This window comes from Exophiala bonariae, assembly GCF_035927105.1.
Source record: "Exophiala bonariae strain CCFEE 5792 chromosome Unknown scaffold_24, whole genome shotgun sequence".
NCBI classification, from domain to species: domain Eukaryota; kingdom Fungi; phylum Ascomycota; class Eurotiomycetes; order Chaetothyriales; family Herpotrichiellaceae; genus Exophiala; species Exophiala bonariae.
In genome coordinates this window covers 40,428-66,005 of record NW_027042499.1, presented here as the reverse complement: position 1 = coordinate 66,005, position 25,578 = coordinate 40,428, and the positions used below count along the sequence as shown (strand labels likewise).

The 25,578-nt window shown below is 50.5% G+C and overlaps 11 protein-coding genes across 11 annotated transcripts; 3 read left to right on the top strand and 8 right to left on the bottom strand.

The window, feature by feature from the left end:
- Window positions 1–121: 121 nt before the first annotated feature.
- LTR84_006309 (uncharacterized protein) lies at window positions 122–1,827 on the bottom strand (the record flags this gene model as incomplete). The annotated part of the gene is made up of 2 exons (XM_064849870.1): window positions 122–796; window positions 850–1,827. The coding sequence occupies 2 exons, from the start codon at window positions 1,825–1,827 to the stop codon at window positions 122–124; spliced, it is 1,653 nt and encodes a 550-aa protein (XP_064703171.1).
- Window positions 1,828–2,326: 499 nt separating this feature from the next.
- Window positions 2,327–4,388, bottom strand: LTR84_006308 (uncharacterized protein; the record flags this gene model as incomplete). Its single annotated transcript, XM_064849869.1, has 2 exons — window positions 2,327–3,902; window positions 3,958–4,388. 2 exons carry the CDS (start codon window positions 4,386–4,388, stop codon window positions 2,327–2,329), a joined length of 2,007 nt encoding a protein of 668 aa, XP_064703170.1.
- A 673-nt stretch (window positions 4,389–5,061) lies between these two features.
- LTR84_006307 (uncharacterized protein) lies at window positions 5,062–6,246 on the bottom strand (the record flags this gene model as incomplete). Its single annotated transcript, XM_064849868.1, has 5 exons — window positions 5,062–5,146; window positions 5,213–5,672; window positions 5,740–5,884; window positions 5,941–6,187; window positions 6,239–6,246. The coding sequence occupies 5 exons, from the start codon at window positions 6,244–6,246 to the stop codon at window positions 5,062–5,064; spliced, it is 945 nt and encodes a 314-aa protein (XP_064703169.1).
- A 57-nt stretch (window positions 6,247–6,303) lies between these two features.
- On the bottom strand, window positions 6,304–8,630 carry LTR84_006306 (uncharacterized protein; the record flags this gene model as incomplete). The annotated part of the gene is made up of 8 exons (XM_064849867.1): window positions 6,304–6,912; window positions 6,962–7,207; window positions 7,257–7,488; window positions 7,536–8,049; window positions 8,092–8,160; window positions 8,217–8,316; window positions 8,372–8,524; window positions 8,571–8,630. 8 exons carry the CDS (start codon window positions 8,628–8,630, stop codon window positions 6,304–6,306), a joined length of 1,983 nt encoding a protein of 660 aa, XP_064703168.1.
- Window positions 8,631–9,737: 1,107 nt separating this feature from the next.
- On the top strand, window positions 9,738–11,504 carry LTR84_006305 (uncharacterized protein; the record flags this gene model as incomplete). Its single annotated transcript, XM_064849866.1, has 3 exons — window positions 9,738–9,952; window positions 10,014–10,357; window positions 10,408–11,504. 3 exons carry the CDS (start codon window positions 9,738–9,740, stop codon window positions 11,502–11,504), a joined length of 1,656 nt encoding a protein of 551 aa, XP_064703167.1.
- A 1,284-nt stretch (window positions 11,505–12,788) lies between these two features.
- Window positions 12,789–15,188, top strand: LTR84_006304 (uncharacterized protein; the record flags this gene model as incomplete). The annotated part of the gene is made up of 3 exons (XM_064849865.1): window positions 12,789–13,301; window positions 13,358–13,464; window positions 14,012–15,188. The coding sequence occupies 3 exons, from the start codon at window positions 12,789–12,791 to the stop codon at window positions 15,186–15,188; spliced, it is 1,797 nt and encodes a 598-aa protein (XP_064703166.1).
- A 161-nt stretch (window positions 15,189–15,349) lies between these two features.
- LTR84_006303 (uncharacterized protein) lies at window positions 15,350–17,461 on the bottom strand (the record flags this gene model as incomplete). Its single annotated transcript, XM_064849864.1, has 1 exon — window positions 15,350–17,461. One exon carries the CDS (start codon window positions 17,459–17,461, stop codon window positions 15,350–15,352), a length of 2,112 nt encoding a protein of 703 aa, XP_064703165.1.
- A 488-nt stretch (window positions 17,462–17,949) lies between these two features.
- LTR84_006302 (uncharacterized protein) lies at window positions 17,950–18,570 on the top strand (the record flags this gene model as incomplete). Its single annotated transcript, XM_064849863.1, has 2 exons — window positions 17,950–17,999; window positions 18,066–18,570. The coding sequence occupies 2 exons, from the start codon at window positions 17,950–17,952 to the stop codon at window positions 18,568–18,570; spliced, it is 555 nt and encodes a 184-aa protein (XP_064703164.1).
- A 123-nt stretch (window positions 18,571–18,693) lies between these two features.
- Window positions 18,694–19,728, bottom strand: LTR84_006301 (uncharacterized protein; the record flags this gene model as incomplete). The annotated part of the gene is made up of 1 exon (XM_064849862.1): window positions 18,694–19,728. The coding sequence occupies one exon, from the start codon at window positions 19,726–19,728 to the stop codon at window positions 18,694–18,696; it is 1,035 nt and encodes a 344-aa protein (XP_064703163.1).
- Window positions 19,729–21,586: 1,858 nt separating this feature from the next.
- On the bottom strand, window positions 21,587–22,921 carry RCD1 (Cell differentiation protein rcd1; the record flags this gene model as incomplete). The annotated part of the gene is made up of 3 exons (XM_064849861.1): window positions 21,587–21,767; window positions 21,819–22,257; window positions 22,309–22,921. The coding sequence occupies 3 exons, from the start codon at window positions 22,919–22,921 to the stop codon at window positions 21,587–21,589; spliced, it is 1,233 nt and encodes a 410-aa protein (XP_064703162.1).
- Window positions 22,922–23,547: 626 nt separating this feature from the next.
- LTR84_006299 (uncharacterized protein) lies at window positions 23,548–25,244 on the bottom strand (the record flags this gene model as incomplete). The annotated part of the gene is made up of 4 exons (XM_064849860.1): window positions 23,548–23,665; window positions 23,717–23,842; window positions 23,894–24,949; window positions 25,066–25,244. 4 exons carry the CDS (start codon window positions 25,242–25,244, stop codon window positions 23,548–23,550), a joined length of 1,479 nt encoding a protein of 492 aa, XP_064703161.1.
- Window positions 25,245–25,578: the final 334 nt, after the last annotated feature.

The following is a 25,578-nucleotide window of genomic DNA, read 5'->3' as shown; positions in this document are numbered from 1 at the left end:
TATCTATCACTCCTGAGCACCAGCACATTCCGAGAAATGGCGCCGAAAGCCTTTCATTGCATGCCGCTTAGTTTACTGTGATTTGAGTAGTTGGTTTTCCATCTGCAATCACGCAGATCTTCTAAGGACGCAATCTCTGGGGATCACGGGGGAACGGTGTCGCCTGCCTGACGTTGTCCAAGCCAAGGAAGAATTGAACAATTCTGTTCAATCCCAGACCACCTCCGGCATGAGGCTTGCAGCCTTGTCTGAATGCATCGACGTAGTCAGAGAAACCTGGTGAAGCTGGATCCACTCCTTTTGCCCTCATTGATGCTTCTAACTCAGCAGCATCGTTGATACGTTGTGCACCCGACATGATTTCCTCTCCACGCATGAAGAAATCATACGAGTTCGAGAGGTTGGCATCGGTCGGATGAGGTTTGGTATAGAAGGGTCGAACAACCATTGGGAATTCGTCAAGAACGTAGAAATCGGTGTCGTACTTTTCGCGAATCAGCTGCCCCAGCTTCTTCTCTTGTGCAGTCGTCAGATCGGTCACGTAGTTGTCTTGTTCTGTTGTATCAACGCCAGCATCACGTAATATTTTGATGCCATCGAAGTATTTCAGTCGGAGAGCTTTGTTGTCTTTGATACGGAAATCTCCTGCTCGTGGGAAGAACTTCTTGATGACGGCAATCTCATCTGTGTAGCGGGTGTTGAGTTCGTTGACAATGAAGACGATGAGCTTCTCGGCAAAGTCGAGCACCTCGTGATAGTGGCGTTTGAAGACCATCTCAAAATCAAGGCCGGTGAACTAGCGAAGATTCTGTCAGATATATCGAGCAGAAAACGGACGGAACGACTTACCTCTGTCAAATGACGATGAGAGTTGCTGTTCTCAGCGCGAAAGACTGGACCAACTTCAAATACGCTTTTGCAGTCGGCCGCAATTAACATTTGCTTGTATAGCTGAGGACTCTGGGCCAAGTATGCGCTCTTTCCAAAGTAATTGCTGACTTCAAAGACACCAGAACCGCCTTCAGTCGCGGCACCCAAGAGTTTTGGGGTATTCATTTTCCTTGATCCACTATTCCACATGTATTCGCAAAACAGTTTCTCGACACCACTTGAGATTGTCAAGATCGCTTGGTTGCATTCGGTCTGTAGATCAATCACTCGGTTGTCAAGTCTTGTCTTCAACGTAACTATCGGTGCTCCCTCAGCGTCAACGGAGCCTTCCTCCGCGGCGGCTGGTGGAGGTCTCTCAGCATCCTTAACCTGCATGGGGATGACCTCCGAAGCGGGCGAGACCAAAAAGATCTTGGTGACATGTAGTTCAAGACCGCTGACGGTTGCCGATGCGACTGGAGGATTGGGCTTTTTGACAATACCGGACACTTCGACATAGGAGTTGACATTGATGCTCATGGCCCATTTGATCATCTGTCTGGAGACGGTGTCGTCGTTGGCAGCTAGGACAGCCTGGATTGTCTTCCCCTGTTCTCTCAACATCAGGAAAGCGAGTTTGGCACTTTGTCCTCTGCTATTGTGTACGCGTACACTGACGGTGACTTCTTTATCGATATGCTCATCATTCAGACTCGTCAACTCGGTGAACTCGACGTCCGGGGGTAACGTTGTTCCGTAATTATCTTTGGCAGTATCCTCCGCTGCTTGGGATTGTTGTGCTGCTCTCTTCTCTTCATCGGCCTTCTTTGCAGCAGCTTTCTTGGCCGCCTTTTCGGCTTCCTTTTGAGCCTTTTTCAGGGCATTCTTGGAGGGTGCGCCATCGGCTGCAACATTGGGATTGTCCTTGGCGTGAACGGGTAGGGATGCTTCAGACATGTTGAAGGTGGTGATCTAGAGGGAATAGAAGAACGGGTGATTCCAGGACTGTCAATGTCTGGTCGTGAGAGACTTTTTTTGGAATGAGAACCATTGAGTCACTCGCAGTCAGGTGAGAGTCGCAGGTGAAAGTGGGCTGCAAAAAAGGTGGGTGCGGGGTGTCGTTCTCGCTCCCACTGCAATGCAAAGTCCACTCACACTGGCAGGGGCTTGGCTGTCGTTGCAGGGATTGGAAGTAGGCGAAGAGGTGCCGGTAATTAGGTGCCCCGGGTGCTGCCGCCTAGTGGATTCCTCAGGCTTTAGGGGAGAGATTCAGCCTGAGCTACCTAGGTAGTTAAAGGCAAGGCTATATATGCAAGGAGGGGCCAGGCTTTGCTCAAGAAGAGAAGCGATGGCCAGTTCGCGATGTCTACTAAGAATATGAAATACCGTAGTATAATCGTCTGTGTTTCTCTTGATCATGCGTTTCGTTATCGGGTATATTCCAGTCGTTCATTAATCATTGGTTCAGGGGTGCACCGCTGTGTTGCATCTCAGCAAGCAACAGTCGTTTCGTTGCATCGTCGGCGACCCATCTCTCTATCCTCTCAGCAGTATCGCCCACCATCTTCACGTACGTCTCGCTCATCTTGAACATAGACGTGTGAGCTACCACTTCATCGATCCCTTCCATATACACTCTGATCCATGTAGGATCCCTCTGGCCGGTTCGTGAGTCCTTGACTGGAAGAGCGCAAAACTTTCGATCCTTTTGTTTCTTAGGCCTTTGCGGACTATTCTGTTCTACTTCGGTTTGAAGTCTCAAATGTTTGTCGTAGTCTTCGGGGTTGAGCGTTGATGATCGCTTGAGCTGTTCTTTTTGTACCCGGAGCTCCTCTTGTCTCAGGCGCTTTGCTTCCTTTTCTTCCTGCTTGATGACTTCTCGCTGCCTTTTCTGAATGACCTTTTCCCGATCCTTTGCTGATTTAGCTCTATCTTTCAATGCTCTCTCGTATGCCTTGACTTGACGCTCGTGATCTTTCCGAGCAATTTTAAGGTTGTCCTCGTTGTCATATGAGGACTCATCAAAGTGAGGGGGCGGAATAGGTGGTGGTGGCAGTGGCGGTAGACCATCGTCAAACGAGCGAGATGTTGTTTGCAATGAGCTCGAAGCCATCGGAGAGAGCGGCGACTGCGTTTCAGTTGTGACAAGTTCTGATTCATCCCCACTCGCATTTGACGTAGTGCCAGAACCCATTGCCATCGGCTCCAGTTCATTCAGTGGGGGCGCTGGGTCAATATTGAGTTCAGCGATGTCTTTAGTGATAACCTCGCCGTCTCGATGCTCTTCAAGAGAGAGACGTGGGCTAGGTGATGGTGGGACGGTCAGACTATGGTCGGTACCATCTGCAGAAGAGCGTCTGGAAGACAATGTTTGCATCTCAGTGGTCCGATTCGGTGGTTCCAACAATGCCGGTGATGCCGGCGGGGAAGGCGATCTCTCCTTAATTCTTCCACTACTTGCAGAATAATAATTGACAAATCGGACACGCCTTATCAGACGACCGTTTGGGGCTCTCGGTCTCGCAAGCTCATCAACATCTTCGAGAGCGCGGAGTGCAAAGTAGCGTCTTCTCAGCCCTGGGTAATCTGCAAGGACACCTCCAAACTCGAGATGTGAGGACACATATCGTGTTGTTGCATTCATCAATTCCCCGGCATGCTTGTTCCAGAAATACCATGCACGCTCGAGCTTGCCTTGTCTGTTGGCAAGATGGACATCGTTGGGATATGCCGGGTTGAAATTTGAATCTAACGGAGAGAGTGATCCGGCAAATTCGGTCGCAGTGCTAAGCGGACTCTCTGGGAGTTCAGGAGGGGAACGAAAGAGACTAGCTATCCCAGTGCCAACAACACCTGGATGCATTCCAAGATAAGGCACATCAAACGCGATCAGACCAAGTAAGCGATGTTGGGAGAGTTCATTGCTCCCCGGGACATGTGACGGAATTAGGACGACTTCAGCTGCGAGTATACCGCCCAGGCTGTGCCCGACCAATATAACATCTGTAGTATCAGATTCATGAGGTGCAAGCCTGTGAAACGACATTAGTTGACCATGAGATGGTTTGGTGAAGGGATGAGACCAACCAATTGCTGAAATCGTCTTTGGCGAATGAAACATTCTTTCGGGATTTATATCGCGGATAGACCTTTGTGTAAACGACATGAGTCTCGGCTAGGGAGCTAGTTATCAATGAATGAACATGGGCAGGGAAACTTCCGAAGCTGGTTTCATCGCCAAGAAAGCCGTGTATATAGATGATGAGCAATGTTCGTCGCCCTGTGTTTGTAGCGGATTCGATCGGACGAAGAGACTGAGTTGAAGAGGCTCGCGGGTCATGTAGTCCGCCTGAATATGGACTAAAGTTCTTGTCTGCCGGTGGGATACTGGGAGACAAAGGAGCCGTTGGAGAAAGATATTGGGTGCTTTCTCCCACTGACATGACGGACTGAGACTGGGGTTCACTGGGAGCATGTGAATACCTCCTGGGTGGTAGAGGAGGCTTCCGCTCTGCCATGGTGGTCGTGATGGTGGAACAGACGAGATTGATATCTCATTATCATTGAAAAGAACTTTGGAATACGCGTAAGTTTTTACGAGTTTTCCAACAGATCAAACCAGAGTTCCAAGATTGCTAGTCGAAGATGTCCGCCAAGGGTGCATCAAACGTAACGTAAGTGAATGATTCGTGGAAGGTATCCACGAGCGAGGACTAAGACTTCCAGGGATTCGTTTCGTATTGTTGTCTCTATCAAGCTGCCTGAAGCTTGTTTACACAGCCCGAGTCGGGGAATAGTGGGAAGTTCCCTTGTGAGGGGCAGTGGGAAGAGAAATCATGGATATTGGCTGGGCAAGCTACGTCATCACATAACGTGTTTCTCGTGGGTGCTCGGTCTTTGCCTTTCAAGTCCCCGCTATGCTAAATAAATGCAGGCCTAGGTATGCAGGTGGCGAGCTATCAGAAATGTTTCAGTACAGCCCAGACTCCGTTGTGCTGAAGGGATCACGACAGGTCTCAAGGCCAACTCCCCCATGGTATGATTTTGGATGTCTCCAACCCATCACGTAATATGGACTGCGTCAGACCTAAGAATTGGTCCATAATGCCACAAGAGTGTGCGTTGACAATATATTCCACAGCGCTGACAGAGATCTGGCGAGGATCACACATGTCCGGGATGCAAATGCAATTATTGGCCCTTGCCAAACATTTGCCAAACGCTCTTAGGGGGTTCATATGCTCCCGTGCCGACAGGAGTATATTTCATGTCGAGCCTGTTTGTTGATTTCTTAGCCTCAAGCGGTTTGAAAGGAGAGCACAAATGACTGCATAGAACATACCCAAACGCCGATGGCCCACCCATTTCTAGTCCCCTCTCGGTGGTCCATACAGGCGGCGCTGTCAGTGCCACTACACTGACCCTCAAGCCATACTTATAATCCGAGATACCCAACGGCGCGCCATTTGCCAGGTCCAGGAAACAAATGAGGTCCGGACAGATTGCCAGGACTTTGTCTTCTTCACCCTCCTGCTTCAGGACAGCGCAAAGGTTCTCATTTTCGAACTCGACGGCGAGCGTGGTAAGTGATGAGTTGTTTTCGCCGCTGGATCGTGAGGTCGGTTCTTCGGAGAATGCAGAGAGAAGGACACTGCCTCTGGTAAAGCCCTTTGCGACTTGTCTTACAACAGAGATGATTTTCCCGCGAAAGAGAAGGGCACCGTTTTGCTCTTTTAGCAATGCCGTGACAGGGTCTATTTTCTTGCTTCGAGAAAGTGCGATTGAACGGCCAATGCACCATGCTATGTAAGTGTCAACTGAATTCTCAACACAACAGTGCAAACCGCAGAAGGTTATAGGGTCATATACCTAGAGAATAGCTGTTTCGAGGTAGGGTGCGAGCCTCACTGCCGTTAAGGGGGTTGAGACAGATACCGGCCAATGAACCTAGATCGGTGCAGGCATCTCGCATCAACTCCTCGGCCCGAAAGTTGTCCGTTTCGGCGGTGAAAACCTAGACGAATGTCAGTCAATCCTAGATCAAGAGGGAAATTGATGTTGTGACGGTACCTCTCGTTTGCCTGCTCCATCTGCGACGGCCGCAGGGACAACCGGGACGTCCCTGAGACAGCGCACCGTTTGCCATAGGTAAGGGTAGGCTCGTGCTACACAATCAGCATCCAGGGTACTTTTGCCGAAATGGTACGCCGCCAGGAGTGCTTCAAAAGCATTCATCCCTCCTATCTCATTAGGGATGACAGCATCAAACGAAGTGATGTTGGTTGTCTCTAGGACTGCGTTCATGGCATCGATAACCCTATTGTAGATGTTCAGTACAGGTCGAACGGGCGGGTTACAGGCTTCCTACTCATGCATGCCTGGAACTCGCTCGAGATAGACCGTTGGAGATCCCTGTTCATCAAGTAAGCCACATTAATCGGAAGGCAGAGGGGCGCTCACCATGAAACCAGCAGCCAGGACCACAGCACTATCGGGTAGTGTTTCCTGTCGTCTGATGGTGATAGCCTCGCCCTTAGCTAACGCGTGCAAGCAGGCAACATAGCTGGGGTAGGCATCACCACAGCTTCCGACTCCCAGAACTCCTGTGCCGTCTTGCAGGAATTGCAAGTCTGTTTCTGACAAATACCACAGGTCCCCTTCTATCCTCGGTTTGTATGACTCAACGTCAAGTTGGTGGATGATATCGTAAGATGATGCTTTGGAATCGAACCCATTTATATAATTCTCGGTAGCGGCGACTTTACCAAAATCGTCAAGTATGGGCAATTGGCTTTCTTCTGGATCATCATGGCCTTCCGATAGGTCCGCAACAACCCGAACAATCAGTCTCGTAGCTCCGTTGGTGGCGTAAGAGACCGGTATCAGTTCGATCTCCACGACTTCTAGTGTGGCCCTGTTTCCTCCTGCAGCAACACAGCGGTCCATTGCAAGACCTTTGGCTTCCTCGATCTGCTCTTCCATTGAGGTATTATCAGCCTTTGGTGCAACGATCGTATCTACCGAACCGCTGATCTTCCCGATCTGTGCCAGCGTTAGTGATTCAAGACGAAGATTGTGCAGAATTTCTTACCGCAGCACCAACGGCATTGGCCACTTCAAAATGTTTGGGGCGGGTAAGCTCTCCCACTCCTGCAATCTCATCACCAATGATGATACTCCCTCCACCAACGAGGATTACTCTCGCATCGCCCTGCTTCGTCTTGACAAGGTCAATCGCTTCCTCTACTGCTCTCTTGACCTCTATCAGTCCAGAGGCCCTGAGATGTGATGGGACAAGTCTTTCTGTAAGATCGTTGGACAAGATCAAGTCTGTTGCCTACATGGAGCTTTAGCATAGAGAATGCGAGAGTGTATGGATTACTGACAGTGAGAGTCTGCCCTCCAAAATAGATTCCATCTTGGACCAGGCGTGACCCTACCGAGTCTGGACCAATACAAGTTCGATCATGTTCTGTTCTGACAAGAGAGCCGCCACCTAAGGGGATGCTGTGTACATCAGGGATAGTGAAATTAGTTCTTACGCCAGCAACCTTGACGAAAGCAGCGGATTGTCTCGGAAAACCAGTCTTCAACAAGGCGCAGATATCAGTCGTGGTCCTGTTAGGTGTCAGTATGTTGACTTCAGTCTCCGGAGACAATCTCACCCTCCCACGTCTACCACGAGGACTTCTCTGTCGTCTGCCTCATCTGGTGAAAGTGACCCCGCCAGCAGGGCCGCTCCTCTTGCACTATTCGTAGGTCCTGATGAGAAGCAACCTATTGGATACTCGGCGGCTTCCGACGCTTTACTCAAGGTCCCGTCATTGAGTGTGATGTATAAACTGCATTTGCCCAATCTCTGGACGGCAAACTTGAAACCTGCGATGACATGACGAGCAAAGCGTCGTAAACTTGCGTTGAGGATGCTAGCATTCTCTCGTTCAAGGAAGCCTAGTCTGCCAATCTTGTGGGAGCAAGAGATATCGTATCCCGGTCCAAGTTCCGAAACGAGAACAGATTCCGCTTCCAACTCCTGCTTTGGATTCGATGGAGAGTTTATGCCGATCACGACTATGCTTTTGATCGACGTCGACTTGATTATGGCAGCTTGTTCCTTGAGTTGTTCATGTCTTAACGCACGAATGAGTCTGCCGTCGACTAGTTCAATCAGATGATGTTCTACTCGGTAGCATGGGTCAGTTGCCACACGATGCCACTCACCTTGATAGCCACCATCTACATAACCACAATGCCCTTCCATCAAGGTACGAAGACCTGCTGGGAAATGCACTAAGAAGATCACTTGTCAGTCGTTGCAGATTCGGTAGATTTATCAAGTTGCGCACTGAATGGCGGAGACCGCTGAGTATAAGGTCCACATAGCCGAATAACCGCGACCTTGTCAAGCTTGCTTCGATCCTGCTCGAGAACTGCGTTGATAAGTTGCTGTATTTCGTCGTGAGCACAGTCCTGAGACGAGAATGCGATTCAAGGGACTTACAGTCGTGCCAATCTTGACCGATTTAATTTGACCTGAAGTGATGTGCCCCTTTCTCACAACCTCTCGAATGGCGAGCTCGACACCTGCTTGTATGTCAGAGGTCGTAGGAGTCTTGTGCCAGGCCACGACCTCCTCATTTTGAAGTATGACGGCCTGGAAACGTGTCAGTACTGTTCCCTTCGAGCGGGAGAGCTCTCACGTCTGTATTTGTTCCGCCGACGTCAATGCCGATCAGGTACGAAGGTGTTTTACCCGGCATTCTCAGAGCTAACATGCCAATGGGATGAGAGAAGTAACTGCTGGCAAGGTACTGCAGAGTACAAATTCTTTTTGCAGCCGCGGGAAATCCTTGGCTCCGCTACCTGTCGCCCAAGGGCCTGAATCTGTCCTTGGAATGAAGACAAGTCGGTCTCACACGCTGTATGTAAGCTTTAGTATTCTAGGCATGTGGATCTAGCATGGATACAGTCGCGGCTCCTCCGCAGGTCATCTCCGGCATGCAATCCAGATCTTCGGACATAGCTAAGACTCCATGGCCATGTGCCTGACAAGGGAATAATTTTGAGATTCCGTTCCCTGTAACCGAGAGTATGGTTCCACAATGTCTGTCAATTGACTGAAAAAGACGGTTTGGAGGACGTTACAGACATGGTTTCGTGAACAGCTGGGGGGTTTTTCGTCATTCATAGTATGTAATCTTCTCATTGCCGTAGTCGCACCCTAGGTACCTGTGAGGGACTGAAGGCGTGTCGAAGAGCGGCTTGGCCAGAAGACCCTTTCTTTGGGTCATTGATCGGCTAGATAGAAGGTCTGCCCCGCTTCTTGGTCACTGACCACGGAGTAGTAGTACCTGGTACGTCGTGCTAGCGCTGAGATTTAATAATTGATTCACACATACCAAGTACAGCGGGTGTCTCTGCTGAACTTGAAGATTCTGAGTGTGGGGAACTCAATCAGGAACAAGCCCACCCCAGACTACAAGCGTGCCAATGACGGCCTGCCATCGGCTAGATAGCAGATATGGCCGTCGCGGGGCAACACGCCGTTGTACTAGAAGGTCCTTAGTTGGAGGAGATAAGCGACAAATCTTCCCAAGTGGGCCATGGACAACTCCAACTCCAACTTCATCTCGAAGGTGGATTGCCTATTACTCTAGACGCCGTACTCGTAAACACACGAGGAGCCGCCCAGCAAGGAATCAATTGATACGGCTTGGTTCCGGAGGTGAGGCTTGATCATGAGATCAGCCGTACAAGACGAGTCCTGATAACGAGGCCAGAGACGTGGAAATAAAGTCAGAGCCAGAGCCAGTTCTCCTCTGAGCGCAATCACGTCTTTGTCAATTCTTATACTCACAGACTGAGCCATGGACGACCACATCACCGCAAGGCAAGAGGAGAACCATCCCACAAAGCTGGCATTCACTTCCATCGCCGCGCCTGCTCCCGATACCAGCGGCGAGTCAGCATCAGCTCCCTCCGATCTGCAATATTATGGCCACGACACGAACGGACCTCCTGCCACCAAAAAAGAGGTTTTCTCATATTACGCTTACTACGCTGGCAACAATGGAATAGGATCGTTCCAATAGTCAGTCAGGTCCGAGCCCGCCTCTCGATGATACATGCTGACCTTATTCTAGCTCGAATCTCCTGTTCCAGAACTTGATCTACCAGGCAGGCTTCAATCCGAATGTTCTGCCGCTGGGTAGCTCCAGCTGTGATTTCGATCCCGATGCACCATGCCATGTCTTCTGGAATGGGGGCACGAAACCCTACAGCTCGGTCGTCTTGATCGCCTCGGGTCTGACTTTCCTGTCCCAGGCCTTGGTCTTCATTGGAGTGGGAAGCTTGGCCGACTATGGCAATTGGAATCCGTGGGTCGTTCGAACTTTCTCCGTGATATGCTGGGCATTCGAATTTGGGTTTCTCGGTGTTAGAAGGGCAGACCAATGGAGAACGTCGATGGCTCTCTACATCTTGAGTGGTAGGGCTACCACATATCTTATGTCCTCTCCCAAACTGATCATGCTTTAGCCATCACTTTCTGGGCCTCATATGTCTTCTTCAACGCCATCTTTCCCAAGCTCTCTCATGATCTGCCCGAAGTCCGTACTGCCCATGACGAATTATTGGAGGGCAAGATCAGCGAAGAGGTGTATGAACATCGGTGTTCCATGGCCCGCTCAAAGATCATGAACATGAGTTATGGCTGGAACAACGTCGGATTCACAGCTTGTGGTGCGCTCTCACTAGCCGCACTGGCAGGAATTGGGGCAAATGACTCTACTGCTCAAAATAACTGGGGCTATTCGGTATCCGTGGCTGTGTGCACCGGATTCTGGATGGTCCTCGCCATCCCTTGGTTTCTGTGGGAAAAGAAACGTCCTGGCCCACCGTTACCAGCCGGCGACAACTATCTGACCTTCGGCTTCAAGCAGACCTGGTTCGCAGCGAAACAGGTCTGGACTTTGAAACAGACTTTCTTCTACCTGATTGCATTCTTCCTGCTGGCAGACGGTATCGGCACTATTATTACTCTTGTTGCGATTGCACAGACTAAAGTGGTTGCCTTCTCTGCAACCCAAAACACTTATCTGATCATGGTCCAGGGTGGATCTTGTGTTGTTGGTGTTTTCGGCGCCTATTACATCCAACGACTCTTCAACTTACGAACCAAAACCATGCTCCAGGCCTGTAATATTGGATGCGTTCTCGTCGGTCTGTGGGGCATGCTTGGAATTTGGACGACCAAGATCGGCTATCACAATCTGTGGGAATTTTGGTTTTTCAACGCGCAGTACGGCTTCACCATGGGCGCCCAATTTTCATATGGACAGGCTTTCATGGCGGAACTAGTGCCTCGTGGGAGAGAGTATATGTTCTTCAGCTTGCTAGGAATTGTTTCCAAGGGCTCTGCTTGGATCGGGCCCATTGTTTCCAGCGCCATCGTCGACGTGAACGGCAATGCATGGACCCCATTCCCATTCGTGGTTGCACTGGTTCTTGTCCCTACCATTGGTATCTTCTTCATCAGCGAGTCCAAGAGTCGGGTCGAGTGCGCCGAGTACCTTGCACGGGAAGCTACCGGACTGCGGAAGTTGGACATAAATGCCGAGGGCATAAAGAAATGAGACTCTAGCTCATATGTAGAATACAGATAGGACCCCAATAACTGGCGATTATTCTCCTGGTGTCGCGTGTGATGTTGCTTTAATTTTCATCCGCCTCGCTCTCTAAGGGGTGGTGGTCGGTTCTAAAAGCGGCGGGCGGCTTGAGGATAAAGCTTGGCAGAGACGACGAGAAGCAATTGAGGAACTCGTCCTAAGCAGCATGTCCCTTCGTCAACAACAATAGACATCATTCGTCATCAGCGAACATCATCTACTGGCCCTAAAGTCTCTGGTAATTGTTCGACGAGTAGTGCAGCGAGGTACTATGTGAGCCTTCGATGAATGGACAAAGATGGCGCCTGGAATAGGCGTCAAACCTCCCGTTCCGAGAAAGAGGACCGGTCAGCATTGATACTTGTCGCTACGTTGTAGTGAAACTCTCACTGACTAGAGATCTGTGCACAGGCTGTTTGACTTGCAGACAGGGTAAAGTCAGATGTGACGAAGAGAAACCGATATGTCATCGCTGTCGAAGATTACAAATTAAATGCACCTGGACTGAGCAACCACGGCACTCCCAAGGCTCTGTGCATCTGGCGCAAGAAGGGAGAGTCGTATTGGCCAACAGAGCAGCCATAGTCCCGTCGGGCGGACCACTGATACAACCATTTGTCGTTGAATTTCCGAATGCAGATCGAGCGTCTCTTCCCTATCTCAAGCATTTCATTACCTTCTGTTCTCGGTTTCTTGCCTATGTCAATGATGGACAGGGTAATCCGTTTCAGCAAGAGCTGGTCCCTCTTGCCGCTTCCTCTCCCGCTTTACTTCATTCAATGCTCGCTATTTCTGCCGGCCACATGGCTAGAGGGCAACCACGGCACGCTCTCCCCGCGGTAAAGTACTATTCAACAGCACTCCGAGAATTAAACCTTGCCCTGTCCGAGCCTACTCAACTGGCCTCAAATTCCACGCTCGGAGCGTGCCTTTTGCTATGTGTTTATGAGGTGAGTACAACATCTGATCATCGAGATCCACTTATAAAACAACCCATAGATATCCCATTCAGACAAAAGTCTTTGGTTGCAGCATCTTCGAGGAGCCCGGGATCTGATCATGCATCGAGGGGGGCCACGAACATCCGATTTCCTTTGCCGATTTTTCTCGTTGCTGGACATATCTGGATCCTTGTCTTCCGGTAGAGGTCCGTTAATACCTGGCAATTACTGGCTTGAAGTTGATAAGCCGACCACCGATTCCTTGACACCGAACGATATAAAATGGCCATATTACGATGATGGGTCAGTCATGGTAGACAACTTCCACGAATTAATGGTCCACATGGCGAAGCTCTCAAAACTCTCTGCCCAATCAATGACCGAGTTAGGTCGACAAAATCCGGGTCTCATCCGCGATACAGCGATGTCAATCCGACAAGGATTGCGTAAATGGTGGAGTTTACGACCTCCAGAGTTGCGAGACCAGATTAACGACTGGCGAAGCCTTCCCCGGGCGAAACCACTAGCAGAGCCGGAGTTACTGGAACAAGAGTCGTTCGCGAGTATCCGATCCTGCAAGGATGCGTGTATCATCTACCTACACCACATCATCAACCCAACTCGCATATATAGCGAAGGATCAGAAGTTTCCGTCGCAGCTGAAGACATTCTGGATATTGCTAGGAAGACGCCAGAGGGATATGGGTTGGAAATGGGTCTACTTTGGGGCATGTTCATGGCTGGAGTTGCCATCTTCAATGATACCGAAGCAGAGGCTCTAATCCGCCGAAAGTTAAGTTCAGATGCAAGCATCAGTATCTACGTGAGTACCAGATGGAGAGCAACTTGGGAAACTGGGCTGACAACGGGTCCATTTAGCATGCCGATCGAGGGCTAGAGTTATTGGAGATTCTCTGGGAGAGGCAACACCGACTCAATTTGAAACTTGATTGGAGGGAACTCCAGAATGAAATGGGCGTCCAGGTGTACGTTGTAACTTTTACCCCCTCAAATGTTGGTCCAGTTCTGATCAATTGTTCTTCTAGGTTTATTCTCGCCTAGAACCAGCCCACCTTTTGTGTTTGTGCGCAACATCTGCAAGTGGCAGCTCTCAGCGGCAGACAACTGTTTTTCCAAGTTAACGAGATAGAGAAAAGTAATCAAATTTATGGAAAAGTTGAAGAGCATCATGGCGACGAAGAAGATGACTGTCATGAGTTACATGCATACTTTCAACCGTAGGTATGATCAAACAAAGCAAGAGGGAAGAAGTCCTATATGCTGGTAAAACATTGTGTAGCCAGTACATATAGATACCAATACTAACAAGCGTATTCGATGGGGGACCGCGGTACAACAATGAGCTGGGTGGTGGTGAAGCTACGTCACCAGCAGGCTCCAGATCGTCGCGTGCTCCCGCTCCCTTACTCTTTTTCCTTCCCAAATTCCCGCTGCCAGTCTCCTGTCAAACCTTCATCTGTTTAGATTCCGTCATCCATCGACTCCCCCACCTTTTGTATCTGTCATTTATAGTTTAGCACTCACATACGTGTCCAACATCTCTACTTTCCTCGATTCCGGTCGTTGGACTTTCGGTACAATGTCTCCATCGGTTGAAATCTCCATCCCAAACACCACCGTTTCGGGCGGTGACTCGAAACCCTACACCGTCTACAATATAAGCCTACGCTTCCAATTACGTTCTTTTACTGTCCAGAAGCGCTACTCGGATTTCCTGACTCTCCACTCCAGCCTGAGCGACCAGGTCGGCACCGCTCCGCCAGCGACCCTCCCTGCCAAATCGTGGTTCTCCAAATCCGTCTCCAATCCCGAACTCACCGAAGAGCGACGGCGCGCGTTGGAAGTATATCTACAGACGATCAACACCATCGAAGACTCGAGATGGCGCACCGCTAGTGCCTGGCGAGCCTTCCTCAACCTGCCGACCTCCCTTACCAACACCACCTCCTCCAAAGCCGGCGCCTTGCACTCGGTGATCTCCGGGCCGGGCGGGGGCGGCGCACCTATCACCGACGCCGTCGTCTGGCTGGACTGCCATCGCGAGCTCAAGACGCAGCTGCAAGATGCACGGCTGAACCTGACGAACCGCGACCAGGCCTCGACGCCCCAGAAGCAACACGAGGCCAGCGCAGCGGCCAAGTCCTCGCTCGTCAAAGCGGGCGGCATGATCGCCGCGCTCGAAGAAGGCCTCACCAACATCCAGAAAGCCAACGAGGGCGACAGTGGGGGCTGGGGCGGACAGAAGCTCGGGGACGGCGAGATGCGGCGGCGCAAGGACCTGATCGCCACGGCCAAGAAGGACAAAGAGGGTCTCGAGAACCTGCTGACCGCCATGGTCACCAAATCCAAGCTGGACACCGCCGTCGCGTCGTTCCAAGACACCCAGAATCTCATGGGGACGCCGAGCGGCAGACCCAAAGCCGGCGGGCGCGTGCTGGGCAAGGAGACCGCGGAGACGAGGGAGCTGGACAACCAGGGCGTGGTGCAGTTGCAGAAGCAGAAGATGGCCGAGCAGGATCTCGACGTCGAGGAACTGCGCAAGATCGTTCACAGGCAGAAAGAGCTGGGCATCGCCATCAATCAAGAGTTGGAGGTGCAGAATGACATGCTCCGGATGGTGGACGAGGATGTCGACCGCGTCCAGGGCAAGATCAATATTGCGAAGCGCAGGATTGGAAAGATATCGTGATCGATCGCCTGCCTAACTTTTCCTTGGGCTGGGTTGGATTCATCATATTTCATTATCGAGGGTATCGTCTATACTGGTACAAAACTTTTCACCTCACATTTTCACCGCATCAAGCTTCCACGGTCAAACATTGGATCAACGCACGCGGAAACCCCCATCGGTCATGATTTCGACCTCATGAAAGCGTCCGCGTCCTCAGGGCTCACCTTCGAATGGTCCGTCGCATCTGTGGTGATCAACCCGAGCTTGGTGACGCGAATCTTATACCACAATTCCGACCTATCACCACCGAGCTCTTTGGCCATGATCTTCTTTTTAAGCTGGCGGAGAGCATCATTATACACCTCGGGCTCTTCCATCTGATACATTCCCTCCCGCACTGTACCGAGCAGCTCGAGAACTCGATCATAGTTCTTATCTCCGAAACTGGTCTTGATCTGGTCCTCCACAATCCGCGATATCTGACTGACCCCATCTGTGATCGCGTCCATGGCTTGAGTGGAGTCGAGCAATTGTTTGAATTCGGGGACTGCATTATTGGGTGAGATGCGAGACCGGTTTCCCTTCTCCTTGCGAAATAGATCCTCGACATTGAGTCCGGACAACGGCTTCTCGACATCGCGATATCTCCGACGGCCTTTGACCTTGGCGGGGACTTTCTTCACATCGGCGGCCTTGACCAATCTGTCAAGTGCCTTCTTGCTCCTCTCTTGCAGCTCCTCCGATTGTTGTGAGTAAGCCATGAGAGCCGCGGGTTTTGGTGGCACGCTGTCATCTGGATGCACAGCACGGTGTTTGACAGCTCCTTCAATGGTATGGAGAATCGGAGAGAATGTGTCTTCCATGGCCATGAGCTCCTCGCCATCATCATTGATCAGGCTCATACTGTCAACAAAATCGCTCATGCTGTTCAGAAGATCGTCACTTGGGAGGTTACGGTGTTCTGTCAATTCTTTACCAGAGATTGTGACGATCTTGTCGAGTGGTGGAAACCGATAGGAACGAATGTCTTCGGCGAATGGAAGGACATTTTCCACCAGACATTCTATTTCCTGGTTTGCAAGAGGTGAGAGTATTGTCAAGATGGGTTCGGCTCCGTCTTTCTTGACCAGTCTCGCAACTGCCACCGAGTTGAGTTCATGTAGAGCGTGGATCAGAGACGACAGAGCAAGCCCGGCTTTGTCATTCCCCTTCTGCCCCACCACCATGTTTGCGCTGTCTAATAGCATATATCGCTCGACATTTTCCGCAGGGATGAACCCAATAATATCATAATTCGCAAAAGTCTCCAGTTGCGTAATGTTGGACTCCGACTCGGAGATTGCCACGGCCGTTCTTCCATACTCATAGCCCTTGGAGAGGTCTTCTCGTGCGATTTCCCGGGTTCCATCTGCGCCATTCTCGTCTTTGATCTTGTAGGTGTATTTGGTATGCACAGTTCCCAGTCCATCCTCCTCTTCCTCTTCCGGGTTGCCCTCTCGAACAACGAATGCCGTCGCGGTCGGAGGTCGTCGTACCGCAGTCTTGAAATATCTCTCGACATCTATCGTCAGCGCGGTGTCGTATTTCTCAGGATCCCCCAAGCACAATCTTCCTCTGTATGTCGGCGTTGGTCTGACGGGTTTGACCTGCGGCCGTGCCAGTCCGTCGATGGCCTCTTGCATTGTCCCAAGCTCCCCTCCACTGAGTTCCACCAGTTTCCGTAAAGTCTCTTCATTCCTGGCTTTCTGCGGCGATTTGTTCTCCTCCTTGACGCCATATTCCGCATCATCGAAATCGATTCCTAGCACCACCAACTCAATCCCGTTGTCTCTGAACTGCGTGGCCGTGTCCTGGATGCCGTCGTCATCGATCTGTCCCGTTGCATTTGTCACAACGACGATCCTCTTCTTGTACTTCAGATGTCTGCAGTGCTTCATGATCATGTCCACCGCAATGATGATCCCAGAGAGAACGTCTCGCGTCTCAGTCTTGCTGGGCTTGAGGAGTCGCGGTAACTGCTGGAGCTGGGGCATGAGGACCTGAGCGATGGGCTGGATCTCACTGATGTGCTCGTAGCTCTCGTCTGTCTGCATGGCATTAGAAGTCTTGTCAGTCCCAAGGCCTACAACGCCGATTTGTAGGGTTTTGCGGCCTGTGAAGACGGTGTTGCTGATTTTGTCCCAAACATATTGTAGTGCCCAATCCAGATCGCTTTGACTTCGACCTGAGTGCTTCTTGCCCATCGACTGAGCGACGTCGATGACGTACACGGTGGCTTCCTTGTCGGCCATAGCTGTAGAAGGTGTTTGATATGGCTCGTTATGGTGATGACTGCGGGGTGTGGAGGAGGTAGACTTGCTCGGACCGCAGTCTGCTCCAAGGCTACTTTGTGGTCCAGATGAGAGGTTGAAAGAGAAGACCAAGGCAGTCCAATGGCAGTCTCAGTTTTAAAATCATATTTATGCCATTGAGGCAGTGAGGTACAAGTTTAGAGGTGGAGCAAGTCTAGATGGCCGCAGGCATCAGCACGCGCTTTCTCACTGAGCGATGACGCGCGGTCACATGACAGTCGCGTCCACGAAATCCATTTGATAAGATTAGATCGTGCTTTTCGAAATGAGATCATCAGCATGGCCCAATCAAACACATGTTGCCTGATACAAATTGCCAGCATCATCGATGTTTCAAAAGGCATATTGACAGCCATTCTTCCTCTCACGTCCTCTTCTTACGATTATTATCAAGAACTCAGCTAGTAGATACTTCAAAAACAGTCAATATGTCTGAAAACTCCATTTTCTATTCCGCCGCCCCGTACCATATCATCAGGTAGGTTTGAATCCCACTCCCGAACAATCCCGCCCTCCACCAACACGAGTTCTGACATAAGCACAGCTACGGCACGCTACTGGGAGCAGAGATATTCCAATCCTTCATTGGCGGGATCGTGGCATTTCGCTCTTTGCCACGCGCACAATTCGCAACGCTTCAATCGGCGCTGTTCCCGATCTATTTTGGTCTACAGACGGCTCTCCCCGTCGTGCTGGCATTGACGTTCCCCGCCGAGCGGAGGGCCATCGGGACCAGCGCATCCAGCTTCGCCGGTGTATTAGAGCCGGTGAATAGACTGCATGTGCTGACGCCAATATCTATCATTTTCGTAGCGGGGCTCGTCAATGCCGCCTATGTCGGCCCGCTCACTACCAAGACGATGCGGGAGCGGAAACACCAGGAGACCAAGGATGGGAAGAAGAGTTACGATGCGGGCCCGCACAGCCCCGAGATGCAGGCTTTGAATCGCAAGTTTGGTCAGTTACATGGTGCTTCGACGTTGGTGAATCTTGCAGGTGTGATTGCCACGCTGTGGTATGGGTTTTATTTGGGAGATCGGCTATTGTAGACATTTTTCTTTGGTCCGATATTGCTTGATAGAGGTCAAGTCCACGGTTATAAACTCACGATATCCAGAGCTACGATAGACCAAATAATACTCCCTGTTCCACCTCAGCATTCACAGTTCCTTTCAACCTTCTGACAACGAGTTCAACCCTGCCGGATACCGATCACCCTTGGTCTGCGTCCTCTTCAAGATCTCAGTGATCTCGTCATAGTCCTCATCAGTCAGCACGACCTCTCCACTCTTCGTATTCTCGACGACACGCTCCGACTTCGTCGCGCCAGGGATAGGAATGATGGTGCCGAACGTGACATTCTCGCCATCAACACCCAACGGGACAGTCCTGCCGCTCAGACCACGCACCCAAGCAATAGCGACCTGCGCAGCCGTGACCCCCTTCCTCTCCGCCAGCTTAAGCACTTCATCGGTGATCTGGTTATTGTGATCGAGCACATCGTCCTGGAACTTGGGCAGGTGCTTGCGGAAGTCGTCGTCCGGGATGTCGGCGTTCTTGCGGATGTCGCCGAAGATGCCGCCGCGTGCGAGCGGGCTGTACGCCGCGATGGGAATGTTGAGCTTCGCACACGTCGCGGCCACGCCGTTGCGCAGGATGTCGAGCGCCCAGAGCGAGAGTTCGACTTCGACGGCGGCGATCGGGTGGATCGCCGCCGCTTTCTCGATCGTACTGGCTTTCACTTCCGAGAGGCCGATGCCGCCGATCTTTCCTTCTTGGACCAGCTCGGCCAATGCCTTGACCGTGGTTTCCACAGGCGTCTTGGGGTCGACGCGCGCACATTCGAAGATGTCGATGCTCTTCTTCCCGTCCAGGATCGCCAGGCAGTCCTCGACGCTGCGGCGGACGTTGGTGCGTGAGCCGTCCGGCATGAGTCCGCCTCGCTCCGCTCCTCCTTTGATGCTCAGAACGACTTTGTCGGCGTCACCGGGGTTCTTGGTGAAGTACTCGTTCAGGAGATGGCACGAGTTTCTCTCAACCGTGCCGTAGAATTCGCCGCCGTTCCAGAAGTTTGCACCTTGTGCGAGCGCTGTCGACATGGCTTTGTAGCTTTCCTCGGCTGGTTGAGGGTTAGGCCGCCAGGTCAGGCCCATGAGGCCGAAGCCAATGGGACCGACTGGCTTGGATAGTAGTGTTGGCGATGACATGGTGTTGCTCGAGTTTGGCGTATGATATATTCTACTGGGGAGGATGTGATGAGATCAAATTGATCTTGGAGCAAATCCGAAGTTATGAGAGGCGAAAGCTTGCTAAGATAGATGATTTGTTTGATAGTGTGTTGTCAGAGGATGACTGAGGGAATCGTGGGATATATATTATGTTTTCAGAAAAGGATGACCAGGTGGATTCTAGATTGGTTATATCCTTGGTCAAGAACGATGCTGTCCGAAACCAATGGATCAGTACCTTGTACTGGGGGTTCACATCGATGCTCAAAGGAAGATGATTCGCGCGAGCTGCACTCCGCACTTGAAACGATGAAGTCATTGTCGTCTTTCACTTACAAATGGAGGGTTTTTGGTCCAAATCTCTGTATCAGATTTTGCCGTCAAATCCTCTTTTCAACGAGGATTTTCCTGATCAGGTCATTGTTGAGACATCCTCCTTGAATTCGTGATCTCCACAGGTCTGTAGGTATCTGTAGGTCTCGGCTTCAAAGAGCCTCTAAAATCCGGAAATCGGAGGAACTCGCCTCCATGCCTCGTAACAGATGGTATGCAGGCTTCGTCTATCTCCGCCCATGCGTCAACTCTAAATCCGAAGGCGTCGGGACAATGATATTACTGTATCTGGATCACCAATACTGCAATTTGCCTTCATGGGGCGGTTGTTTGTTACCTTTTCAAACGCAGATGTGACCGAATTGAATCCCTCTCTGAATGATCCCCGTTACGCATATGAATACGGACGTCGTAAAAGAGACAAGGCCCTCCTTGAAATAAGCAGTCGCCAAGTTTAAGATTGTGGGCCTCTACAGTGACCAGAGAAGGCCAAGGGGCTTACTCAAAGCTCAAGTTGGTGATCGTTGCTGGCCTCATCGATTCCTTGCATGATTCCCGAATATTGCACTTCTCTGGTGTCGAAAAGTCCGAGTACATGAGGCGTTATGCTATGCTTCGATTTCAAGTGCATGACTGTTATGTTAGCGATTCTAATTTGTCAACTCCCTGATCCATCAATTCAAGAAAATGATTAATGCTATACATTCGCTTGCGTTTATACTGCTCCAGCGTACTTAAAGTGGCTAGTGGGCTTTGATCCTCTTGATGTTTTGTGCCCGACAGTGCTATATATGTTACCAAGTGCCTTATTGCATTCCAAAGGCTCACGTATTCAGCCTCTTTGAACCCTCCAAGTTAGATTTCAATGTAAACAAGACTGAAATCTGTGATTTCCTCTCCGATGCGTGAGCGAAAGAAGTTGATAGCAAGCGCCGTTTCTGCCGAGAATAGGTTCGGCGAAGCTAACAACACCGACTGAGCTCAAGCAGCGTCAGTCACGATCCCGATCCGAAAACAGAATAACAGCCACCAATTGGGAACGTTGGAAAAAGAATGTATGGAGACTTTTCCTCTCTTCCAAACCCCTCGCTAAACGTGAAACTTCCATCACCGACGATTCCTTCTGCTCTGTGTCATGATACATTTTCTGATGTTGTAAAGAAACTTCTCCATGTGGCCGCTCGTAGTTTGGACAGACCATAAGGTCGAAATGGGTGGTACATTCAAGACATCATTTGTCCAGTGCCTGAATTCCTTTGGGTATAATGTCTATGTTGGTGAAGGTCAGACGTCCAGGGCCGTCCGGAAAGGAGAAATAAGTAAAGCAGAATCCACCGAATTTCAAATACTCCAGATTTACCTGCTTCGTTTTATGACCTCCCTTGTCGTTAATCGCCAATCGCAATGCTTGAAAAGAAATCGTTACTCTGAGGAAGGGTATCAGTTCGTCCAGTGTCCTAGTATAACAAATGAGTATCAATCTTGGTGGTTGCTTGCGCCACCCTCAGTCTCCAAATTGATCGTTTTGAGTATCACTGACAGTGTCGCTCAAGTTGATCAAGAGTTGTGCCAGGCACCGCTTCGTGGCCGCATCGTCGCGCAGCACATTTGAAAACGTGGCGTCGCGAAGTGGTTCCGGAAGGCACTGCCTGAGAGCTTGGCGGGCACGGTTATTATCACTGAGCCTAAGAGAACTGTTAGTTGATCTTCTTCGACAGGAGAAAGAGACGACCAACCTCAAAAAGCAGCGAACGACATGCTTCAAGAGTCGCACTGTCTGTGTCTCGACCAAACCAATTACCATGTTGCTCAAGACAGTTCCAACTGCATAGAAGCGTTCGTATGTTGCGCAGATGTAGCCAAGGCCGGTATCATCGAGAAGAATTTTCTGCACAATGAAAATAGCCACGGTCTTGGAAAGTTCACTACCAGTCTCCATGATACGGAGACACAGAGGAATAATTTCGGTGGTCAAGAGAAAAGTGATTGTTGGTGAGGAGTTGTTGTTGCTACCATGAGCACCTGCAGTACCGTTGGGATTCATCGCGACACTGGACGAGGGTTCGTTCTTGACCAGGGCACCAATGACGCCCAAGGAGGTAAGTCTCAGATATTCGAAGGGTCGAGATTTGGATGTTGTGTTGAGGAAGGGGTACAGAAAGAGTGGGATGTGAGCTAGATTCGCGTTAGTGGGATTCATGACCAACGCCTGAAGATCGGACGTACCGTTCAGAAAGAGGCCACGGGTCTCGTTGTGGCTTGCAACACATTGTAGGAGCGCCAGAGCATTGCAAACTCGGTTGCTCGCAGCCGCAGTGAGTTGACTGGGATTCAAAAGAGGATAGACCGAAATAATCTCCTGCAGCAAACTGGTCATGACACCAAAGCTGTGCCAAAGAACAAGGGCCAGCTCAGGGACTTGCTCTCTTTTTTTACTCAATTCCATCAAAGCTCCCTCTCTTCTTGCAGGATCCATCAATTCTGCAACCCATTGCAAGACCTTGCGGTTTTCCTCCGAAAGCTGTTGCTCCATGCCTGGCGAACCTTGCTCGTTCATGGAGGTGAGGGAGGCGCCTAAAGTAGCAGGAGCGTTATCGCCGGAGGACTGTCGGTTGTTGTTGTTGTTGTTGTTGTTGTTGTTTTGCGAATGGGACTGGTTGATAGCTATACGATTGTAGTGTTGTTGTTGGGCGGCAGCAGCAGCGGCCTGTGCTTGAGAATGCGGTTGACCATGGTTCAAACCCTGCAAGTTGGACTGGGGACCGGCATGTTGCCAGGAGGGTTGATCGTGTTGATTATACTGCTGCTGATGCGAGTAGAGATGTTGAGCCTGAAGCATTGTGCTGGATTCGGACTCGAGAATGACGCGCTGAGCGGTGATTGGGGACGGGTTCGGTCGGTTGGTTGCAGTCACAGCGCAGTCATTCTCAAGTGGGAAAAAAGGCTGAGGGAAGGGCGTGTGCACAGAGCGACGGCGAGAGATTTGGTGACGAGGAGGTTGGATAGAATGCAGGTGAGTGAGGCTGGAGTTATTTGCTATAGACTCGACAACGATGAGGGTGGAGGGATGAGAGGATGAATAAAGAGAACAAGAAGGGGACAGCACGGAACTGAATCGGGATAGAAAAGCAGCCTGAGGACGCAGTGAATTAGGGCGGGGAGTGGTCTGACACGTGACTGGGATTTTCAGTCACTAGGACCGAGGTAGTTAAGACCAGTGCTGGGTGGAGATGGCTGAAAACCTATCAACAATGGCAGAGACTCGAGTCGCTAAACTCTCCTTCACCGTCAGATCACTGGTCGTGAAGGGCCCTTAGGACGAGGTATGAACTGGAGCTAGCTGGTGTTTCCATTTGATCATCAAAAATTACCTATCATTACTTGGAGTCTATGACGGACCCTTGAACCATGGACAAGCCAACGCGCTCGTCCTCTGAGGACTGCCCATTGATCTATCTCGATGCTTCACAAAACCATCTTGAATTCAGGATCCCTATCATCACCATAGCCAATATACTTGTCGTACTTTCCACTGGCCTTATCTCGGTTGATCTTTGCACAGTACAAAACATTCAGCAGTACCCTAGAGGAGAGGTTAGATACATGCTCAAAGAATCCATGGAACATGACTTACGCAAACCATGCATATACCAATAGCCCTAGGACGATGGTATGTGACTTGTGATATTGCGGTGCCTGTGACTTGGGATAGATAAAGGCCGAAACAAACCCTCCACAATTGGCAATGGCCAGCTGAAGTCTGCGCAAGAAGTCAGTAATTTCGACTAATTAATCGTTCGAGGAGACGCACCCTGAAGTGGTCGCACGCTTGTAGTGACCAGCAGAATTGTTCGAATTCCAGACAAGTACAGGAGGCACGCTCGCATACAAGCCAGTTGCCATCAAGAATGTCATACCATATTTGGTATGATTGTCATGCTGGTTGATATTGGCGATGACAGCATAACCAACTATAGCCAAAGGAAGCACGACCAGCATAAGCGTGCCTCGAAGCTTCAACCTATCTGAAGCTAACGCCACTCCGACAGTGACAACGGCAGCCACTGCGTACGGAATGACCGACCATAGTTGCGCTTCATTGGCGGTATATCCCAACCCATTGATGATTGTGGGGAGGAACAATCCAAATGAATATAGTCCAGAAAGAATGGCGAAATACGCCGAAGCGCTCAGCCACAGTTGAATGTTGAGTACTCCTCGCTTGACTTCTGACCAACGGAACTTCTCGACTCCTTCAGCCTCACCACTGTCGGGGAGATGTGCAGAAGTGTCATTGTACAGCCTCTTCCTCGCGAGCTCTCTTTCTTCGGCGTTCAAAAACCATGCTGTTGAAACATCATTCGGAAGCAGGAAGTATGCTGCGACGCCAGCAACGAATGTGAGGAGCCCTTCGATGATCATTATCCATCTCCATCCTTCGTCCACGACCCCAACGGGACCGATGGATGAGAGTCCTCGTGCAAGGAGACCACCAAACGCGCCTGCCAGCGAAGCACTTGTGTAGAACAGGCCAATCCTGAGTGCCATCTCTCCTCGAGTATAAAGTGAGGAGAGATAAAGTACCATACCCGGGAGTAGACCTCCTTCAGCAAGACCGAGGAAGGCTCTGACCGTGAGGAAGCCGCCATAGTTTCGGATGAAACCTAAACACATCCCAATGATTCCCCAAGCAGCTGTGAGTACGGCCAGCCATAGTCTGGGTTGAAACTTCTTCAAGACTAGGTTGGAAGGTAGTTCTGCGGCGATATAGAAGGCGAAGAAGATTGCTAGACCATTGGCATATTGATCATTGGTGACACCAATATTCTTCTCGAGTCCGAGAATTTTTGCATTGCCAACATTCGTCCTGTCGAGGAAAGAACAGAGAAAAAGAACAGCGAGGACCGGGAGAATTCTATGGGTAGGTCCTCATGAGCATGGAGATCAATGTGAAGATGGCAATCCCCTGTGCAGCTTGCTTACCTTGTATCGAGCTTGAAGAGTAGTTTTCTCGTGACGGCTTGAATATGGGCATCATTCTCAGACGATGGTCCAGTTCCAGCCTTGCCAGTTCCATATTCATTTTGAGTTTGCTCAACCTTCTCGGCATCCGGGTCCGTATGGACGTTGTCCTCGAAGTTCGTGGTCGGGTGGGTTGCCATGTCTTGGAGAAAGCGTGGCAGGTCTGGGCACACGAAATCAATGGACAGTTGGTGGGCACGAAGCAAGCTGCCAAGTGCACCTAGATGGTTATAGCCGGGGAGCCTGGCAGATTCCAAGACGATGAATTGCCGAATATGACTATGTCCTGAGAAGACCTAGTATCATGCTAAGACTTCCAAACCACGAATAACACTGTTTGAGGAGAAAAGAATAGAACATGTCACAAAAGAAAAGGACTCCCGGACGACATTTTGTAGAGATTTCACCACTCCAGACTACCCCGGGTTACACGGCCCAGCGTACTGACTCGGTTTGCGTATTCGCACTGGTTCA